Source organism: Myiozetetes cayanensis, unplaced genomic scaffold (genome assembly GCF_022539395.1).
Source record: "Myiozetetes cayanensis isolate MyiCay16 unplaced genomic scaffold, myiCay2020 scf16, whole genome shotgun sequence".
Taxonomy (NCBI): domain Eukaryota; kingdom Metazoa; phylum Chordata; class Aves; order Passeriformes; family Tyrannidae; genus Myiozetetes; species Myiozetetes cayanensis.
In genome coordinates, this window is record NW_026087270.1 from 17,782,172 (window position 1) to 17,801,437 (window position 19,266).

Sequence of the window (19,266 nt, forward strand, 5' to 3'; positions counted from 1 at the left end):
CTCGGCACCAAACCACCCGTGAGGCAGAGATCAAACACTGCCCAGTGGTGGTGGCCCTTTGCCAGCAAAGAACTTGGTTTAAGTCATCCTCCTGCTCTAAGTGGACCAGTAAAGATGGTGAGGATGATCCTATGGCACTTCCTGAAATGAAACCTGCAGTGAAGCCCATGGGAGCTCTGGCTCTGCACCTTTAGCCTCGTTGCCTGCAAAGCATGACAGCATCAGCCCTGCTGGGAAGTGCCCTGTGCTCCCTTGGATGTGCCCTCCTCTGCAGCCACCTGTCTCATTACCTGTATACTCAGGAAAGCAGATAGCCAGTGGAGATTTCTTAATTTTCTCCTCAAATATGTCCTTCTTGTTTAAAAAGAGGATGATAGATGTATCTGTGAACCATTTGTTGTTGCAGATGCTGTCAAAAAGCTTCAGAGATTCGTGCATGCGGTTCTGCAACAGAAAGGAGAGATCGCATCAGGCCAGAGGCAGGGACCCAGGGATGTTCAACATGTAGGGAAATCTAAAACAACTAAATTAAGGAGGAAAACAACAAAAAAGAAAAGCTACAATATACATAATCAATTTATGTATACATATACAGCTGAACATATACGTACACAGATGCAATCCCTAGAACGTTTGACACAGTTAGTAACTGAAGGGCATTTAACGATACAGAGCTGTTTTGATTTTGCATAACATTAATTTACAGGATCCCAGCTCATAGAAATCATCATGCACCATGCATGGATGGAGAGTTACTTTTGCCCTTTGATCAGATTTTTGTGTCGGTGTAGCTCATGCAGATTTTCTACAACGTTTTCAATCATTTTTTAATTTTTTTTTTTCCACTTTCTCGAATGTGTGCCGCACACAACTGGCTGGATACATTAACCAAGGACTGGTAGATCCTTGAATTAATCTAGAGTTGGAAGCAGACATCAAGGTAACATAATTTTGGAAATGACCTTGCCGTGACCTTTGCCTGGTTTTGTTACTTTGTTTAGTGTCGTCTGTTGTTGGGCTTTTAATTTTTGAGGGTTTTTTTTTTTGGAGTTCTCTTGGAAGATGGCTCAACAGAAAGTGTCTTGCAGAGAGCAGAACAAGTGAAGAAGGAAGAGGGAACAGTATAAAAAGGAAAAACAGAGAGCATCTAAGAACAACCAGACTAGAAGTCAGGCAGCTACCAGTGTTGTTAGCTCATGCCTCTAGAAGATTTAGCTACTCGCCAGCAGAAGAGCCGTAAGTTCAGATGCACACACAGCGAGAGGTCAGCGTTTTGGTTACAGGTCATGCAAAAAAGGACACAGAAAAGCAGAGGGGTAAGAGGAATGAAAAAAACCAGACCAGTTAGAGAGTTGCCAAGTCCGCCACATGGTTTTATGGTGGTGGGAAGAGCTCACGGCAAAGTCACCCAAGTGTCATGTTCCCTGCTGCTTTCAACTCTCAACTCGCTTTTTGCTTTTTTTTTTTTTTTTTCTCAGTTCAAGAGAAGCTTCATACCTGCCAAATTTGGTTGGTCTCTCTGAAATGCTCATTTTTTGGCCTTTGTTTGGCTAGATAAGGTCAGTCGGCCGAGGCAAAGCTGTGGCGGTGCCGAGGCTGGCGATGTTTGGCGCGAGGCCCGCCGGTCGCGGGGCCGTCTCTCAGCCGGGAGCCGGGGAGCGGAGAGAGCAGGCGCGGCGAGGACGAAGCACACCCAAGAGTCAGGGGGTTATCAGAGGCAAAGCACAGACCAGACCGGCTCCTCGGCTTTTCCCAGCGGGGTCTCCTTGGGACAGCGCTCCCCAAACCCCGCCAGTGCACGTAAGAAGCTGCTTACGGCCACCACCACCGAGACACCGCGGAGGACAGGGCTGCACGGGCTTTGTGGAGTGGGTGCAGCATGTCCTGCCCACCCATCTCTGGATTTGGGAATTTGGAGTCGTACAGGAGTCAGCTGGGGGCCTTTGCCCCGCTCCCACTCATTGCACACCCACGCTGGCAGCGCAGCCGAGCCCAGCACTTTACCGAGTAACACTTCCCTTTGCATTTCATATCCTTCAGCTGCTGCTGAACGTTTGATACGGGTAACAGTGGCTCCGTGGATGAAGGAAACATCCGACCCAACCCAGAGTGAGACAGGACACGCGAGATCTGCTGTCCCCTGTGCTGAGTGACCGAGCGTTTCCCCGTGTGCGTTGTACCCACGGGGGGACGGCGCCAGAGTGTAACAGTGCATTTCCCCTTCAGGGCTCACTCGCATCGTGTTGCTCATCTGGATTTGCTAACCCACTTGGTACTGGCTGGTGTGGGAGCCCTGGAGCAGAGCTCCTCTTTGCTACTTGTGGTGCCAGAATTGTAACCGTGCAGAAACCTGGGGTACAAAGGTTTGGTACAGGAGGTCCTTGGCTACCCAGAGCCTTTCGGAGGAGACAGTGAAGTGGAGGGTGGTTGGGGGAACAGAAAGCAAATATAATTAACCATTCTTTTAAAGCAGGGTCCCTCACAGAACATTCTGAATGACGTTTTTATCATCCTTGCTGATTCAAAATACAAGCATGGAGAAACACGTGAATGCTGCTCGTGGGTTAAACCTACAGCTCCTTCACAGCACCAGTCAGCCTGCGGTCACTGTACGAACCCTGCTGCTCCCTGCCACCCTGCACAGCCCCTCTGACACTCTACACAGCCCTGTGACACCCTGTACAGCCCCTCTGACACCCTACACAGCCCTGTGACACCCTGCACAGCCCCTGCCACCCTGCACAGCCCCTGTACCACCCTGCACAGCCCTGTGACACCCTACACAGCCCCTGTACCACCCTACACAGCCCCTGTGACACCCTACATGGCCCCTGTACCACCCTGCACAGCCCCTGCCACCCTGCACAGCCCTGGTGGGAACAGTGGGCTGAAACTGCTCCTTGTGGCACAGGGAGCACCATGGGCAACATTGGTTTTTCCAAGAAACTGAGGACTGCTCAGCTGGGCTTTGTGTTTAGGTGAAGCCAACTATTCTTTAAGAGCAAGACTATGTAAGGATCCTACAGAAATGCTTCTACTCCTCTTATAAAGTTTGATTAATTTGTGTTAATACATGTTAGGAAATGAGAGTGTTTTCCCAAGAAATAGAGGCTCTTAGTGTTCAGCTGTCCCCAGAATCATACACACACACAGCACAAACCAACAGCCCTGCAGAACACCACAGTTACACTAATGTCCTCTGTTCCTTTTAGATTCCAGTTTGAAAGCTTCCCAAGGCTGTCTGACCTGGCTTTCTGATCTCCACATGTTGATTTTTCCCTCAGCTCTGCCAGTTAGCTGAGTAAACATAACCAGCTGTTCTGCCCACTCATGCTTATTTACATGGGCAATGTTTTGGTCTCAAATCCACCTTTTCCTTCCCCACCACCAAAGAGGAGATGACATTATTCACAAGCCAGGAATTGCTTTCTGTGTGTGGCAGAGGTGCAGAGCAATATCCCGATGAGCAGGCACGGATGCTTCTGTTGTCATCCCGGGATGCCACGTGGGCAATGTCGCATCCTGGGAAGGCTTGTGGGAGCCCAGGCATGGGTGCAAGCCTGTCCAGGTGCTGGCTAACACTGGGAATGCCTCACTGTCTCCCTCTCCCTTCCCTTCCAACTGTTACTAGTTCAGCAGATGTTTGTAGCAGCCCTCGAACAGCTGTGGCAAACCCAGCTGAGAGGTGAGGATGGAGGGGCAGTGTCTGGGTACCAAATGTAAAAGGACAGGCTGCTGCTAAAGGCTGAGTGAGAAGTTAAAGCCCTCAAATAATTCCCCTCCTCCCAGTAAATCCACAGTGGAAGGCCTTGTAGTCCCTTAGAGCTTGCCTTGGGCCCCTCTCAGGAGCACCTGAGCTGCTGTGATGGGGCAGTCGTGCCTGCTCTGCTGGGAGCCACTGAAGGTTACACCCCTCATATTTTTAGATGAAGTGATATAAATCACTTCACCTGCTTTTGGATCCATCGTGCTGCTTTTTCTCACTTCATGGTTGGGTCTGTCATCAAGGGAAGGGCTCCTCAAACACTGACATCTAAATGTCACTTATCCTTCAAAACTGCTATTTTAAATCCTTGTGCCTGCAAATACACACCCCAACAAGCAAAGCAGCCCCCCCAGCCACGCTGCAGAGGAGTAACCACTTGCTCACACATACTCAAAGTCCAGTTAACTTTTCCTGCACAGGACAAGAGAGAGAATTGCTCAGAGCTGAGTTCAGGTGTCACTGCACAAGCAGGCTCTGATGTGAAGGGCAGGCAGCTTTCCCCTGAGCACGAGGGAGAAAGGATGCTGCGGTCAAGACTCTGCCCAGGCAGAAACACACTCATAAAACCCATCTTTTTTTTCACTGGAGCATGGGAGGAGAGCTGGTGATTTCTGCAGCACACAGTTGATTGCATGGTCTCTGTTTTCCTTGGTCATTAAGCACTGGCTGTCACACGAGCTGTAAGGACACTGATGGTTATCCAGAGCACACAGACTCCATATTCCCCCTCCTGCTTACATTTCCTAAGATGTCCAAGCCGCTTTCTCTTGCTTTGTCACTCCTAAGGCAATTTCTGAGCGCTGCAATTCCATTTTCCTTGCCCAATGACAGCAGGGAGAGCACGCTAACCAGGTCATGCAGTGCAATGGAACCAACAGGCCAACACTAATGCACACCAAGGGTCCCCAGCACAGCCCCCCAGCCCACCCCAGCCCCAGCAATGGGGACACCAGCAATACTTGCATGTCCTGGCTAGATATGGTTGACCTAAATATCTTAGTTTCAAAGGCAGCAATGTACAGCATGAACATCTCCCTCTCTTGCCACGACTCCTTTGAATTTGCAAGGGAAAAACCAGGGCATAGTCTCAGTTCCCATGACAGGTTCCATGCCATTGCTTTTTCAAAATTCCATTAGGAATTCCACTTAAAAGGAACAACAGAAATCTACCTTAATTGTTTTCTCCAATTTTACTAAGTGATATGACTGCTGTCCCTCTCTCCTCCCAGATTACGGGGCTGAGCCTTTTCCTCCTGTAACCTCAATTTATGAAACATGAAGATAATACAGAAATGAGACAAAATAGCCTTGTTATGCAAAGACATAATCCTTGAAGATGTTCTGTCAGTTAAAACCAGGACATTCCCAGTGTGTACAAATATGGCAGAGATCCTAGCAGCTCCTTGTCACAGACTTGGTAAAGGCAAAATGTGATCTTTATGTGTATATGGGCCTAAAAATCACAGATGCAGAAAGTTTTCTTTATGTCTTTCTGATGTGGACATAGGGAAGTACTTGCTTTTCTTGACTCATGCTGTGCAGCTCTTTGTGGCAGCGAATTGGAGAGAAAATACATCCCTTACACAAGACTGCCTGCTCTCAGGGAGCAGGGATGGCCTCACACACAGCAGCCCTGTTTTAGCTGCTGCAGGAGGGTGGGTGCTCAGTCTTTTAAAACAAAGAGCACAGTAAACCACAAAAACCCTTTACAAGCACAGCGCTGTGTTTGAATTGTCAGGGCAGGGACAGGGCAGGGGGTGTTTCACCCAGCCTTGCTTAACCAGCTCTTCAGAAAGGATTCACAGGAAACCTGTTGTCTGTGAGCTTTATTCTGTGAATCGAGCTGACCCTGCACTTGTCCCAGCTGAGGTTCAGCCAGACCAGCCCCTCCCTTCTCTGTGCTTGGCTGACTGCATCTGAACTGCAGTTTTCTCCACCTGAAGTGTGGTTTGACTTAGAGAAGTGCAAAAAGCTCCTGTGAAATCCTGTGATCATTGACAACTGGGTGGTGAGCACTGGAGGAAAAGCCATTCTCCCTGTGCACCCGACTTTGGAAGGGGTTTTTTTTGGGTGCTGAGATGCAGTAGGGTTCTTTCCCTCTCCTGGCTCCCTGCCAGCAATGAAAGCTCTTTGCAAGTCTTTCCGTACTCACGGAGACATCTGTACAGCCCCCAGGCTTCCAGCTCGGTACAGCTGGAAGGGCCTGGACTGCAGGGAGCACCTCTAGAAAATGAGGCTGGAGGAGCAGCTTCCAGCTCAACGTCTCAGCTGCCTGCTCTTTGTGTTTTCCAAGTGAGAAGCAATAAAAACTGACTGACGTCATTAGAGACGGCAGATGTGACGGATGCAGGCGGCGAGTCAGCTGAGTGAGGAGATGCTGCTTCACTGCTGGGCTCTGGGACAGTGAGGAGATGCTGCTTCACTGCTGGGCTCTGGGACAGTGAGGAGATGCTGCTTCACTGCTGGGCTCTGGGACAGTGAGGAGATGCTGCTTCACTGCTGGGCTCTGGGAGAGCCACCACGAGCAGGAGGAGCCCTGGGGGGTTCGGCTGGGAGGGGTCGGGGTCTGTGGGTGCCACGTTTCCCCCCTGCCATTTGTGAAGGGGATGTAACAGGGCAGGCAATCTCCACCACCAGTGTTTCTTGCCATTCACCCTGGCCTCGCCCAGGGCTGTTTATCTGGGTTAGGCAGGGGCGTCCTGCCCGCGGTGGTGCCGAATCCTTTCCCCGTTTGCGCCGAATGTGTAAATGAGCAGCAGCTGCCTCTGCCCTCCTATTGCTCAGCATCCCCCAAAATGTGTTGTGAAAAGGGACTGAAATAGCAAGCAAATGTCAGCACTGTGCCAGAGCTGCACCAGCCCGCTCTCCTGCTGCAAAAGGAAGGTTGGAGATGCACAAATCCCAGTTTCTGCAGCAGGGCACTCGAGGAGGGAGGCTGAGCTGGCACCCTGCTTGTCTCCAGGGTGGTGCTGGGTGAGGGAAAGTCACTGGCAGTGCTCTCCCCAGGAGAGATGCTCTAACCTCCGGTTCAGAGGAGCGGAGTTAAGCCTGACATTTATAAAATGGCATTGGCATTCAGGCTTCCCTTCCATTTTGTGCTCTGTGGCTTTGAATCACAGGCTCTGGCTTGTGTAGATGAGCACCCAAAGGTGACCTGTATTAAAAGCTGCCTTCAGGTGTCACAGTCCAAGTTACACCTACAGAGCACCTTGCTCTCTGCTCAGGTAACAACTTTGCTCCCTGTCACCTGCACCTGCCCTCTCCCTGTGTGTTCTGTACCTCCTGGCTGTTTTCACTGCCTGGCTGCAGAGCTCTGTGGTATTCAGATAATGGCTGGATTTTTCAAATCATATCAGAAGATTTTGGTTCATTCCCAGTCAGTGTTACAGGGCCAGGGTCAGAGGGAGGTGACAAGTGGAGGGTATAAATAAGTGGACATGAGAGGATGTAGGGTGTCCCATCTGGAGGGAGGCAGTCATGATCACAGAATCATAGAGTCATAAAATATCCTGGATTGGAAGAGACCCACAAGGATCATTGACTCCAACTCTTGGCCCTGCATAAGACAACCCCAAGAATCACACCGTGTGCCCGAGAGTGCTGTCCCAACACTTCCTGCACTCTGGCAGGCTTGGTGCTGTGATCATTTCCCTGGGCGCCTGTTCCCCTGCCCAATCACACTCTCAATGAAGAACCTTTTCCTAATTTCCAGCCTAAAGCTCTCCTTGACACAGCTTCATGCTATTCCCTTGGAACCTGTGACTGATGATGTTAATATCACCCTGAATTCCAGCATCAGCACCATCCAAACAACCAGGTGACTTCAGCACCATCCAAACAACCAGGTGACTTCACCAAAGAGTTTGCTAGAGCTCATAAACCTGGTTCAGAGGCTAGAAACCACAGTACCTGTAGTCTTTTGGGGACAAGACAACCGTTACCCAACAGCAATCTTTCGCGGGGTTCCTTCCTCATCCACAGCTTTCCGTAAGCCTGACATCTTTACCAGCAGAACAGAACCCCTCAGAGCTGGCAGGAGCGACCCCTCGTACTGCCACAGACTGGGCACCAGTGAAATCCTTCCTCAGTCTCATATGGCCTCCAGTTCCTTCTCATTAGACAAATGTAGCTGGGTGCCCACAGCAGTTGTCATTAAAACCACGCATCCCCCTTACACTGAATGAACGGCCACAGTACAGGAATGAGTCCCACTGCATCCTCTCTGTGTACTCAATTCACTCCTATTAATTGCACTCTAATACCAGGGAGCACACAGGTCCTCGCCAGCTTTATTTCCAGATGGTATTTTGAGTCTAATGTCACAGTGGGAAGTCATAAAAATCCCTCCTAGAGCAAATTACCTGAGGAATCAAACAGTTCCATTCTCGCTAAGGAAAATGAATCTCTGCAGCCTGAAGAAATGGGTTCTACTCCCAGGCCAAGCCCTGGGTGTGCATGGCCACCCTGCCCCTCTGCATCACGGCCTGACCACTTCCCTAACATCTGCCTCAACACCCACTGTGCTGCACCTCCTCGTGCTCACACAGGTTCTTGTAAGGCATTTTGAAAACACACAGGTCGGCTACAGAGCAGAAATAAAACACTGGGACTTCACCGGGGCAAGAAGGCATTACCTGGGCACGCAGACTTCATTTCAGAGAGCATGGAGGAGGACAAATCTCCCCAGGACTTCAGAGTCAAGGGGGAGTGACGGACAAAAGCCAGAGCTGTGGCACCCCAGGGAGCGCTCGGCGGTCTCCAAGGAGTTGCTGGCTGTGCAGTATCCCACACACAGGTGCTGGGGCCTCCAGGACCCGCTCAGACTCACCGTGGTTTCATCTTCGTGGAGCACCTGGTCGTAGCCGCTCAGCGCAACGCAGAAAATGATGGCTGTGACATCCTCGAAGCAGTGGATCCACTTCTTGCGCTCTGACCGCTGGCCCCCCACGTCGAAGAGCCTGCGGCACAGGAGAGGGCCATCAGCACCCACTCGCTCTCAGGCACCAGGAAACTTTGGCTTTCTTGGCATTTTCCGGCCACGGGGGCCCTGGAAGGCTCCGAATGCAAAGCAATGGGTGCGAGGAGGACCGGGAGGAGCAGTGACAGATCGGGATGTGGGGATTTTTGGGATAGCCTCAGCAGCAGCTGGGTCCCAAAGGGTCTGTGGGGGTGCAGACCTTATGCTCTGGAGTTTATATGCTCTAAACACTCTCTGTGCATGGCCCTCTGTCCTCATGCCCCCTTCTCTCTGCTGGCTGGGATCTTGCGGGTCAATGCACAGCAGTAACTGCACGGGACGGAGCCAACTCAGGGAAAGATCTGGCCAAACAGTTTCACATTTATGAAGCTTGATTGGACTTGGGGGTCAATCTCACATGACACTTTTCAACAAAGAGGTGTTGCTTGGCTTAGAAGAAGCTGCCATGAGCTTCTGCCTTACAGGCAGTGACTTTCAAGACCAAACATTTCATATTGTTGACCCTCCAAAACTCCATGTCCTCTGCAGTCAGAGCTGTCCATGCACTGACCAGCAACTCAACAACTTCTCCTTTAGGTACTGCGGTGAAACCCTGCGATAAATAGTTCTGAAAACTCACTGTGCAGTTTTAGACTAACCTGAAGTGGAGGTTTTTGAATGTGAAATGGGTTTCTACGATGCCAGTTGTCTTGACCCTGGTCCGGAGGATGTCCTGCTCCGTGGGCTGGTAGTCTGCAGCTCCGATTCGATCTAAGCTGTCTAGGTAGCTGAGAGAAAAAGGGAAAAGGAAAAGAAAACAGATAAGAATAAGGCACACAGTAATCTTTGTCAATATCTCAGATGAATCCTTCGGCTTCCTATTAATCTTTTTCAATCTCATTTTTCATGGCTGAATATATTGTAGTTACAGGGGAAAAAAAAAATCCTATTCTGGGGAAAAACAAACCCCACTAACCTAAGCATAAAATCTGATAGTGAACTGAAAGCAGGAAATTAAGTGGGTTGTGTTGTGAGTCCTGATTGCAATCTGTGAAAATACACAGTTTTAATATTACTTGCTATTTTTATTCCCTGGGGGACAAAGGTCCCAGTTGGTCCATTGTGCTGGACTCTGTACACACACACGCTTTTCTGCCAGGGTTTATTCAGAGAAGAGGCTGGAGCACACAGGTCTTGCTCCCAGAACACACAGGTCGAGTCCCCCTGGGGAGATGGCTCTGTCTGTGCTGGGAAGGGAGGGAGATGCCATGCCCAGTGGGATGCCTTGCTTTCAGTCAGCTCAGATGGAGGGAGATGAAGCTGCCCAAGTGAGTCACTGCCTCAGTCTGAAAGCCAGCCCAGGGCTGGGGCTGCGGGAGATGCAGCACTTGGACAGAAACCAGGGCCCCACTCAGATGGCGATAATCTGGGAGTACAACCTGGGCTTTGTAGGGGGGTACAGGGGAGATTTAGCTTTCTAGAGCACTTGGACAGTTTTAAAACATGAAACTTTATTCTGCTCTAGGCTTAAAATCTATGAACACAGGTAATGCCCCCCTAGGCTGAAACTTGGGGTAGGAAGTCCTGGTTTTGGGCATGAAATATTTCTGTAGAGGAACCCAACAGATTCACACATATGACCACAATTCATTTTCCCATCCACATTCAAGACAATTTTCCAAAACAATTTATAAAGAAAAGAGGAATTTGGATTACACTTTAATATGAATTATAAACAGGGAGCTGCATCACACAGTGACATCTCTCTCACCACTGCTAAGGCTGCACACAGACACTCCAATTTCTCTTAAATGTGATTTGTTTAAAACACAGAGTGTGGATTTAGTCGTGATGAAAAATGAAATCACCTCCCCAGCCTCCTGTGTCTTGCCACAGCATATCCTGCTTGGCCTGAACTTGGCCCTGTCCTGCTGCTGGAGATGCTTTCCCTTCTGCACCCAAAACCAGGGAATGGCTTTCCATTTGCGTCCTGGAGGGAGTGCTCTGAGCCAGGGCTCCAGAGCAGAACCTGCTGTGCTGGGGCTGTGCACTCTGCTACCCAAGAAAACTCCCTGGCCCTGTCTTTCCCGCCTACCCCACTAGGCTGGAACAACAAACACACAGCCAAACTCTATGCTAAGGTCAAAACCAAACCTCCCCCTGCTCACATCATGTATTTTCCTTACCCATCTTATTTATAATTTATTTTTGCTACGGAATTCCAAGAATCACATCACCCAGAGAAAAAAGTATATAAGCTGAGCAGGCTGATTTTTGCTGTGCCCTTTTCCAAGCATTTAAAGGCATTGTGGTTTTGTGACAGATGCTCCCTTAATAACCTTATGATGGGCCCTGGGTGGATGAATGGGGCTTCATTTGAAATCAGATCCTCTGCTGTGACGGCTGAAGCCACGATCACTCATCTATTCACAACTGGTGTCACTGCTGTTATTTAAGAGGCAGCTGCATCTCTTCACATGGCCCCGCGGACCGAGGCAGCCCTGCAGTGCTGGGGCTTGGAGATACAGGCTCTCCTCTGTCCTCACCATCCAAACACTGCAAGGTGATGCTAAAAAGTGGATACTTGTCTGTCAACACACCCTCTGCCTTTTCTTTTAACTTCCCTCTTCATCTCTTCCCTCATCTCCCATCTTTTCCACCACTCTCTGCGTGTTTCTCAAGGACTTAAATTCTTTCAGTTGCCTGGATCTGCTTTTCATCTGTTCCTGGGAGTCTTGACGAGGGTCAGCCATCAATTTATATGAAGTTATACAATATTTTCAGTGTTGGTTTTGAGGCTGCATTCCGTAACTGGTTTTGCTCCTCTGGCTGCTCTCCCCTGGAATGTCTCCCACCTCAAGCTGCAGCAGATATTCTTTCCCCTGGATTTGGCTGCAGCTGAACTGGACCCTGCTGGTGTGTGCCCTGTGAGGCTCAGCTGCAGGAGCCTGGCCTGGCTGCCATGCTGACACCCAGCTGCAGGAACGGGGAGCTCAGGCAGGCTGCTGTTTGGATGGTGAGCTGATTTTGGCTGCTGCTTCTTCTCCTTGGCTCCTGCTGGAGGTGCCTCTGAGGTTTCACTGGTGCTCGGAAGGACCTGCTGGTTTGCTGGTGTGAGCCTGAGCCAGGGGAGCACAGGGTGCCCCGGGGGTGCCACCTCTTTGGTGTCCCCAAGTGGGGACAAATCGCTACACGTGGCACTGGATGGCAGTGCTCGTGGGTGTGCCCTCTGAACCGCAAATCTCGAGGCCAAACTGCTGCAGGAGATGATAATTGGTTGTCACAGCCAACAGGCTGGGTGACACATAATCCCCTCAGAAGCTGGCATCTGTTTAACCAGCACAAAGAAGAGCACTTTGGGGGCCGTGGAGAGAGAGCTCAGCTCTTCCTCCTCCACATCATCGGGGTTGGCATCAGAGCACTTCTGCTGCCCAGCTCCAGGGATTGCACGCTGGGCTGGAGGCATCTCTGAAATGACACAGCAGCCTGCCCTGCCCAGGGTTTGCAAGGGTTAAAATGAAGGTTAGAAGAGAGCACATGAGTAACCCTCCAGCATTTCTGCTCCCGAGCTGAGTAGCTCCATTACTACTTACATCTTTTATCTTAAATGCTTTGTTTTGAAGCAGATTGCAGGTTTCTGAGTCACTCAGTTCATCGGGCTCAGGGAGGTGAAGCCCAACTTTATTATGCTGCTAAAAGCAAAACGCAGAAGAAATGGCAATTCCCAATTCCAGGGAGAGGAGCTCATTGAAGGGAGGCTAGGAAGTGCAGGAGCTCTACACAGACTAGCTGATAGTGAATATCTCCACAGTCACTGCACCTTCCTTCACTACCACAGCATGTGGGAGCAGCACTGTTGACGCCAGAGACACCGCATGGAAAAAGGACTTTAGTCCAAGTTGTCCCACGGGAAGAGCCTGGTGGCAGCAGCCTACGTGCAGTGTGTGCTCAGGGACCCCTCCCCAGGCTCTCTGCCACCACAGGAACTTCTCCCAGGCCTGTGCTGCCCATGCCAAAGGCTCCACTGGCTGCCTTCCTGGCTGAAGAAGCGCAGCTGGGGCTGCAGGCTGTGGTCAAGGCTGGATACCTGCGGCAGAGCTCACACAGAAGCACGTTCACATCTGCTGAGGTTAATGGCCATGAGATGGGTGCACATCTGCTGGGCTTTTCTTGCCTCCAGGGTGACACTGTGGCAGTCTCTTTGCAGGCAGCATCCAGCTCTCCCTGCGCACACCTGAGGTGCTCACACTGCCAGTGCTGAGCTCACGTCCTCAGCGCTCGACAAGCTGCGCTGCAGCAGCAGCCACAGCTGGGTCCTGGTCTGGGGCAGGTCTGCAGGGAGCAGGGATGGGATTTCAGGACAGCAAGCCTGGAGACAGTGCCACCTTCCCAGCAGCTCCTCCATCCCGGCGGTCCTGACCTCTGGCACGTCTCCTCCGTGAAGGAAAGGCCCTGTGTGCACGGGATACCCCAGCCCCAGCTCCATGGCTTGCCTTGGATTTGACTGAGGAAGCAGATCCCCACTTGTCAACACACAGCTGAGTCACTGCAGTTATTTTGGACTCTGTGTACTGAGGCACTCAAGGGGCAGCTCCAACACTGTGTCCTGGCAAATGCTGAGTTTTTAATCAAGGTTGTCACAAGCAGGATCCATCTCATCCAAATCTGGATGCTTATGTAAAGATGTCTCCACTGGAGCACTCCTTCCTCACTCATGACTGGAAGGCCACCTGTCTGTGATCTTAGCTTCCACCTTCCCTTCCTCCTTTCTTCCACCAATGAACACACAAATCCATGTACATTTAGCATCAAAACCATTTCATATTTAGTGACCATAAAGGAAGGATTCAGAGGGCTAGCACTGGGTTTAGGGAGTGTCAGGAGTGCCTCTACATCAGCACAGTGAACTCTGCCAGTATCTCCTACTGGAGGAAAAAACTGTGGGCACTGCAGCTGTGATCCAGGTTGGTTTGGCTGCCCAGGGCAGCTGGTGCTGGCCAAGCACCCAGAGGTCATGGCACCACAGTGTTTTTCCAGCCACATCTGCTGCAATATTTTAGGGGAAGGGGGAAAATCAAGCCCAGCCCATCCTCAGAATCCAGCAGCTATCCAGCACACACAGCAGCGATGTCACTGAAATAATCCTCAGTTACCAAAGGCTTGAAATGTGGCCAAGCAGTGGCACTGTGTCCCTTCAGGATCAATCCTACCTAAGGGTAGGGACTGTGATGAGCACACACACCTGGGCAGAGCCCTCCTGTCCCCCTGACAAAGGTGGAACATCCTGTTCCTTGGTGCTCCAGGTGGGTTATGGCAGGCAGGGAAAAGATCACAGGGGATAAGGAACTCAGCTGAGAGAGCAAGAACATTGTCTGGTGTTTTCTCAGCCCAGCCCAGGGAAGGGTGGTCTTGGGAATTTGCTCCTGGACTTTGGGCAACATGTTTTGTGTTTCTGGCAGTATTCCCTGATCAGCCAGTCCTGCCTTGATGGGAATCCCATGAATTACATGGCAGGTTCTGCTGTCCTGCCTCTACTCCTAATGAAAATCTCATCTCATACCCAAGCAGATGAGACACCAGCATGGACACTCCCCAGCTCCCCTGCCCCAGCTAAATCCAACCCGTGGACACGTCAGTTCTGTGCCTGCTTCTTGCAGGCTGCTGACAGTGACAGTCACCAGGCTCAGGGATTACTGGGGTTGCTTTCCTGAAAGAACCTTGCTGGATGCCATGGGTTTTCACTACTCTCCCTTGGGAAATGAGGAGGATGGTCCCTGCTATTAAAGAAGGTGACAGAAGGGATGCTGCTTTTTGATGCCTTTATTTTTGCCCTGCACTGAAGCAGGGCTGTACAGGACTTGTACATCAACTTGACAAGTTGATATTAATACTAATGATAGGCAGAAGGAATGAACAAAAGGGGGTTGGAGTTTAGCTGTCCTAGTTAGACTTGCAATTTTCCAAGGCATGACTGGATCCAGAATAATTTTTAGCATCACATTTGGATGAGCACAGTTACTAAATAGCAACCACTTAACAAAGATTCTTCAGGGCATGAGGGGTCTCCAGGTGTGAGCTGCTGGCTTTGCTCATGGGTGCTGGTTTGGTCAGCAATGTATGATGGTCCCCTCACTGCTGGAATAAAAGACCACTGTGTTATGGTTTGAGGTTGTGACCAGAGAGCTCTGGTGGGGGCAGAGATGGCCTTTGGAGGAAAATCCAGCACTAACAACCCACTCAGACAGGGGTTTGGAGGGGCCCTGGGAAAGCAGATGTGGGCTCATCTTTCTGATGAAGTGAAGTCTGAAAATTGGATGGGATGTAAGAGGGGATGATAAAGATTTTGTTAATTTTACATACTGAAACCCTTACAAAGGAGGAAAAGAATGTGTCTGGATGAGATCAGTGACTCACCTAGCTTAGCCAGTGTCCAAGAGTAGATGTTGAGAGGAGTACAAACACAGGGCAAGTATGCAGCACTCAGCTTTCCCAGCCTCCAGTGCTTCATATGGATAACAGAGTTTCAAAGAGAACCGTTATATCTTTATATTTATTACCCCTCAGTGATTCTGCTTCCAGAAATTTGCCTTTTAACAGCAATTTAAACTTCCAACAGCCACATCTGCAGCAAGGAATTTCCCAGCTCAGCTACCCTGTCTGTAAAAACCTGCCTCTTTCTGGTTTTTAAACTGCCATGTCGGAGTTTAACTTTGTTAATTTTTGAATGGGAACAGCTGTCCTCTCTCTTTCTTCCTATCCCCCACTTATTTCTATGTAGACATCTCTGTAGACCTCTGCACATCCCCTGGGAAGCATCTTAACCTGCGTGGAAGCACTTTGGAGCCTTCCACCACAGAGGAGAGGGTTTTCCTCACGTCCTGAATCCTGTCTGGGGTGGGGAAAGGAGGGAGCCCTGCTGCCCTCTGGCACCCAGCTCCGAAGGACAGAGAAGGGATGGGAATGGTGGGACTCAGAACCCTGGGAGTGACAGGATCCGTGCCAAAACCTTTATGCAACAGTCAGTAGGTTTGAAGCTTTTTTTTTCCTTCGCTCCAGGACTGCTGTTACAAACCTGCTGACAGTGGAGCTGATGATTTTTCTGTACTGTAAAAAGAAGAAAGGAAGGAAAGAAAAGGAGGGCCTAAAAATAAGCCCCGGGGAGTTCGGGAAAATGAAGGGCTTGTTATGGGATGGAGCCCCTGCTCAGAGCATGCAGGCCCTGTGCTGCAGCAGGGCTCCTGGTGCATTCACAGGCATCTGCTCAGCCCCACCAGGGGAGAGACATCAACACACCCAGCTTGCCGTGCCACAGCTCCCAACAGGACACAGAGCAGGAGCATCGCTCGCCCCAGTGCTCTCACAGCACAGGGCAGCCCATTACATTTGGTTACATTTGGCCCCAAGGCCAAATGAGCTAATTGTTCAGAATTACTTCAATCCTGGAAAGCAGACAGCTGGGACCGCAGATGAAACCAGTCCCACAGACTTTAACCTTTTAATCAGCCCGCTGGCCAGAGATATTCATCAGGGTGTGCACAAAGGCCTGGGAGTGTATTTACACACTTGTGGCAGTTGGGGAAGTAGCATTAACATCTCCTTTTCTAAGCTGGAAGGAAAAAATCAGCTACAGCTGCAGTTTTGTAGTGCTAGGTGTCTGTCTGCAGCAGGGACAGCACCGCTGAGGGATTCAGATGTAATGCTGTGCAGGAAAACCCCAGTTAATGAGATCTGTGCCCTCCCATCCAGAAGCTGGAGGATGTCCATGGCTGGACCATGGTGCAATTATGAGGAGTGGGGTGGGTCTGTCAGGAGCTGGCTGCATTCAGGGGCCTCATTTATCCACTCACCCTGCTGAGGGAGACGTGTTGCTAGCGATGGAGAGGGAATCATATCTCTGGATCTTCTCATCTGTCCATTTTCCTGATCTATTAGCAAGCTATGGGGATTTCTGCTTTCAAATCCCACTTTTGTGGCATCCCTGCCACAAAACATGGGGACCAAAGTTAGCTGGTGCTCTGCCATGGACAGATGTGACCCACAGGTAGCAAAAGCAAGACCTGGAAATTTTACCCTTGGCTGCACGTTCAAAATATCTCGGTTATGGCAGACACAGGTGGATCTCTCGGGCATGCAAAACCTGTGCCACCCAAATGGGCTTTCTGGTCCTTCTCAGCACCTGTCAGGCTGAGGCTCCTCCAAGAACAGCCCTGCCTGTGGTGTTGCAGCACTCTGATTTCGGTCCAGGCTGGATCCAGAAGCAGAGACACATAAGGGAAAATTCATGGAGCTTCTCATCCCTTTAGGAGATGTTCAGCTGAATCATTGTTAGGGGAAGATTTGTTTGTCATGTATCAAAATAGCTCGATTGTTCCCACCAGGAAAACCTGTCAGCTGGGCCAGGCTGCACTGACAGGGAGGTCCTGCTGACCCCCCACCCTTCCTTTGTCCCTTTTATTGGCAGAAGCAACCTCAGAGGTCTGCAATCCTAGTCTGTCACCACACACCCACTCCTGGGATTAGGCTCCTGCAATCCTCCAGACAGTGGTTCAGGTTGCTGCCAGGTCTCTGCAGGAGTGGGCTGATCCTTGGGACATGAGCATGATAAAACCCCTTTGGGATACTCCTTATGGGACAGGACAGCCCCAGAGCTGGGGTGGCTCTGTGGGAAATGAGCTGAGGATGCCCCTCGGAGGAATGTCCCTCCACCAGGGCTGGGGACAGCTGTCTCTGCACCTGAGATTGTGCAGCCTTTCCCTGTGCCCTGGGGACATGTCCCTGCCAGAGGCAGCCTGTGCTGCCTGCCTGTGGACCTGTCAGTGGCCACATCTCCCGGGAGCTGCGGGCTGAGGTGCTGCAGTGACCCAGGTGGGTCCTGCCTGCTCGTGGGAGAACGCTGAATGGACCCAGGAGCACTCCCCCTGCAGTGGGAGGATGGAGCTGGGCCAGAGCAGCCTTAGGTCTGGAAAACATCAGGAGTTCTTCCAGACAACGTGGGCTTTATTGCCAGTAAATGCTTTTGGTGAGCTTCCTCTTGCCTGCAGGAGGGGAGGAGGGCACCTCGAGCAGATGGCTGCTCAGCACGAGCTTGTCCTTGCTCCCTGCTGCTGGAGCTCCTCAGGATTGATGTGTGCTCCCAGCCTCCCCCTGGAGCAGGGAAATGCTGTTCATCACCCTTGCTTTGGGAGCAATAAAAGCACTGAAGGGATGGAGGACTTGCCTGAGGACACGATGGGAAGTCTGTGGTGGCACTTGGAAGTCACTCTGGGTTCCCTAAACTGCAGTCAGGAGCTTTGACCACAAGGCCTTTCCATAATTGAGTTTTACAACCCTTAAGCAATATTCTTCCATGCTTTTCATAGGGATTTTGCCCATGTAGGGGCAGATACTGAAAGGCTGGTAGAAATTTAAGGTATTATATTAGGGCCTATTATAAGAAAGAAATATATTCCCTACATAAAGAGCAGCCCATAAAATGGTGTTATAATTGATGATTAAATCACAATTTAACGCAAGAATTTGAATAGAGATAAATAAATGCTTTCTTTTTCTTCTGACGAACAAACAAGGCTGAAAATGGATGTTGTCATGTACTTTTCTGCTTCATCCAATATAATTTCATGCATCCCCATACGGATTTTGATGAGTTCTGCAGATCAATGACACTGCATTTAAACACAAGCTAAGCAGTAATTACAGATGCATGCAAGATTTATTCATCTGGTGGCACTGCACCAGCTGATGGAAGGATCAGCCGTATCCAATCAATGTTTGAAGCTTCTCAAAATAAAGAGATTTTTGGCTCCCACTGCAAAGTGAAAATAGAAATAACCCCTGAATCCCAGGATTGCCCACTTAGGTGCATACAGGGAGGGCTGCAGGGTGGGTCTGGGTCCTATCTGCACTGTTGGTTATCCCTTTGCACCCCATAAATGTTGTTCATGTGGGATCTTCACACCCTCACTGCATGACCCACCCGTCCCCGGGGCTGAGGACTGAGGAGATGAAGGCATGAGTGAGGAAAAGGAAGGAGGTGAAGCACTGTAGAGAAAGGGAGCAGGCAGCCAGCGTTCCTGGGATCATCTGCCACGTGGCCAGGCCTGGCATGCAGGGGCAGGGAGCCAGCAGGACGTGCCACGCTGTGGCACAGAGGGAGCAGCTGGGACCGCAGCCGCAGCCACAGAGGTGCGTGATGTGGCTGTGCTGTTATGGGAACACCTGGCAGGGGATGGGAGGTAGCACGTGGAAAGGAAGAGACTGGATATTGGCCAATTTCCCTTCAGGTCTCCCCTGTTGATGTGAGTTATATATTCAGAGGGGCTCTCCCCTCCCAGGGAGCAAAGCTGCTTGTCCCCACTGTCACCGTGGGATGTCCTGCTCCGTGATGCTCTTTGCTGGGACTGCAGAGAGGACACTGCTGCTAATCCTGCACCCACATTTCTTGTCAAGCTGGTGCAAAGCAGCAACACATCAACCAGAGTCAGCAGGGTCAAAGCACAGCTGACAGATCTCCGGTGGTACTTCTGCTCTGGGGCAAGGGAAGATA

General features: G+C 50.6%; 1 protein-coding gene across 2 annotated transcripts in view; it reads right to left on the reverse strand.

Moving 5' to 3' along the window:
* Positions 1-19,266, reverse strand: part of GNAO1 (G protein subunit alpha o1) — a 130,109-nt gene that overhangs the window by 16,375 nt on the left and 94,468 nt on the right. The window contains exons 5-7 of one of the 2 annotated variants that reach the window (XM_050311067.1): positions 9,383-9,511; positions 8,595-8,724; positions 291-444 (exon numbers count right to left, since the gene is read on the reverse strand). In XM_050311067.1, coding sequence (XP_050167024.1) covers positions 291-444; positions 8,595-8,724; positions 9,383-9,511 — 413 coding nt within the window. The remainder of the gene's footprint in view (positions 1-290; positions 445-8,594; positions 8,725-9,382; positions 9,512-19,266) is intronic. The other variant, XM_050311066.1, reaches the window with a different exon arrangement.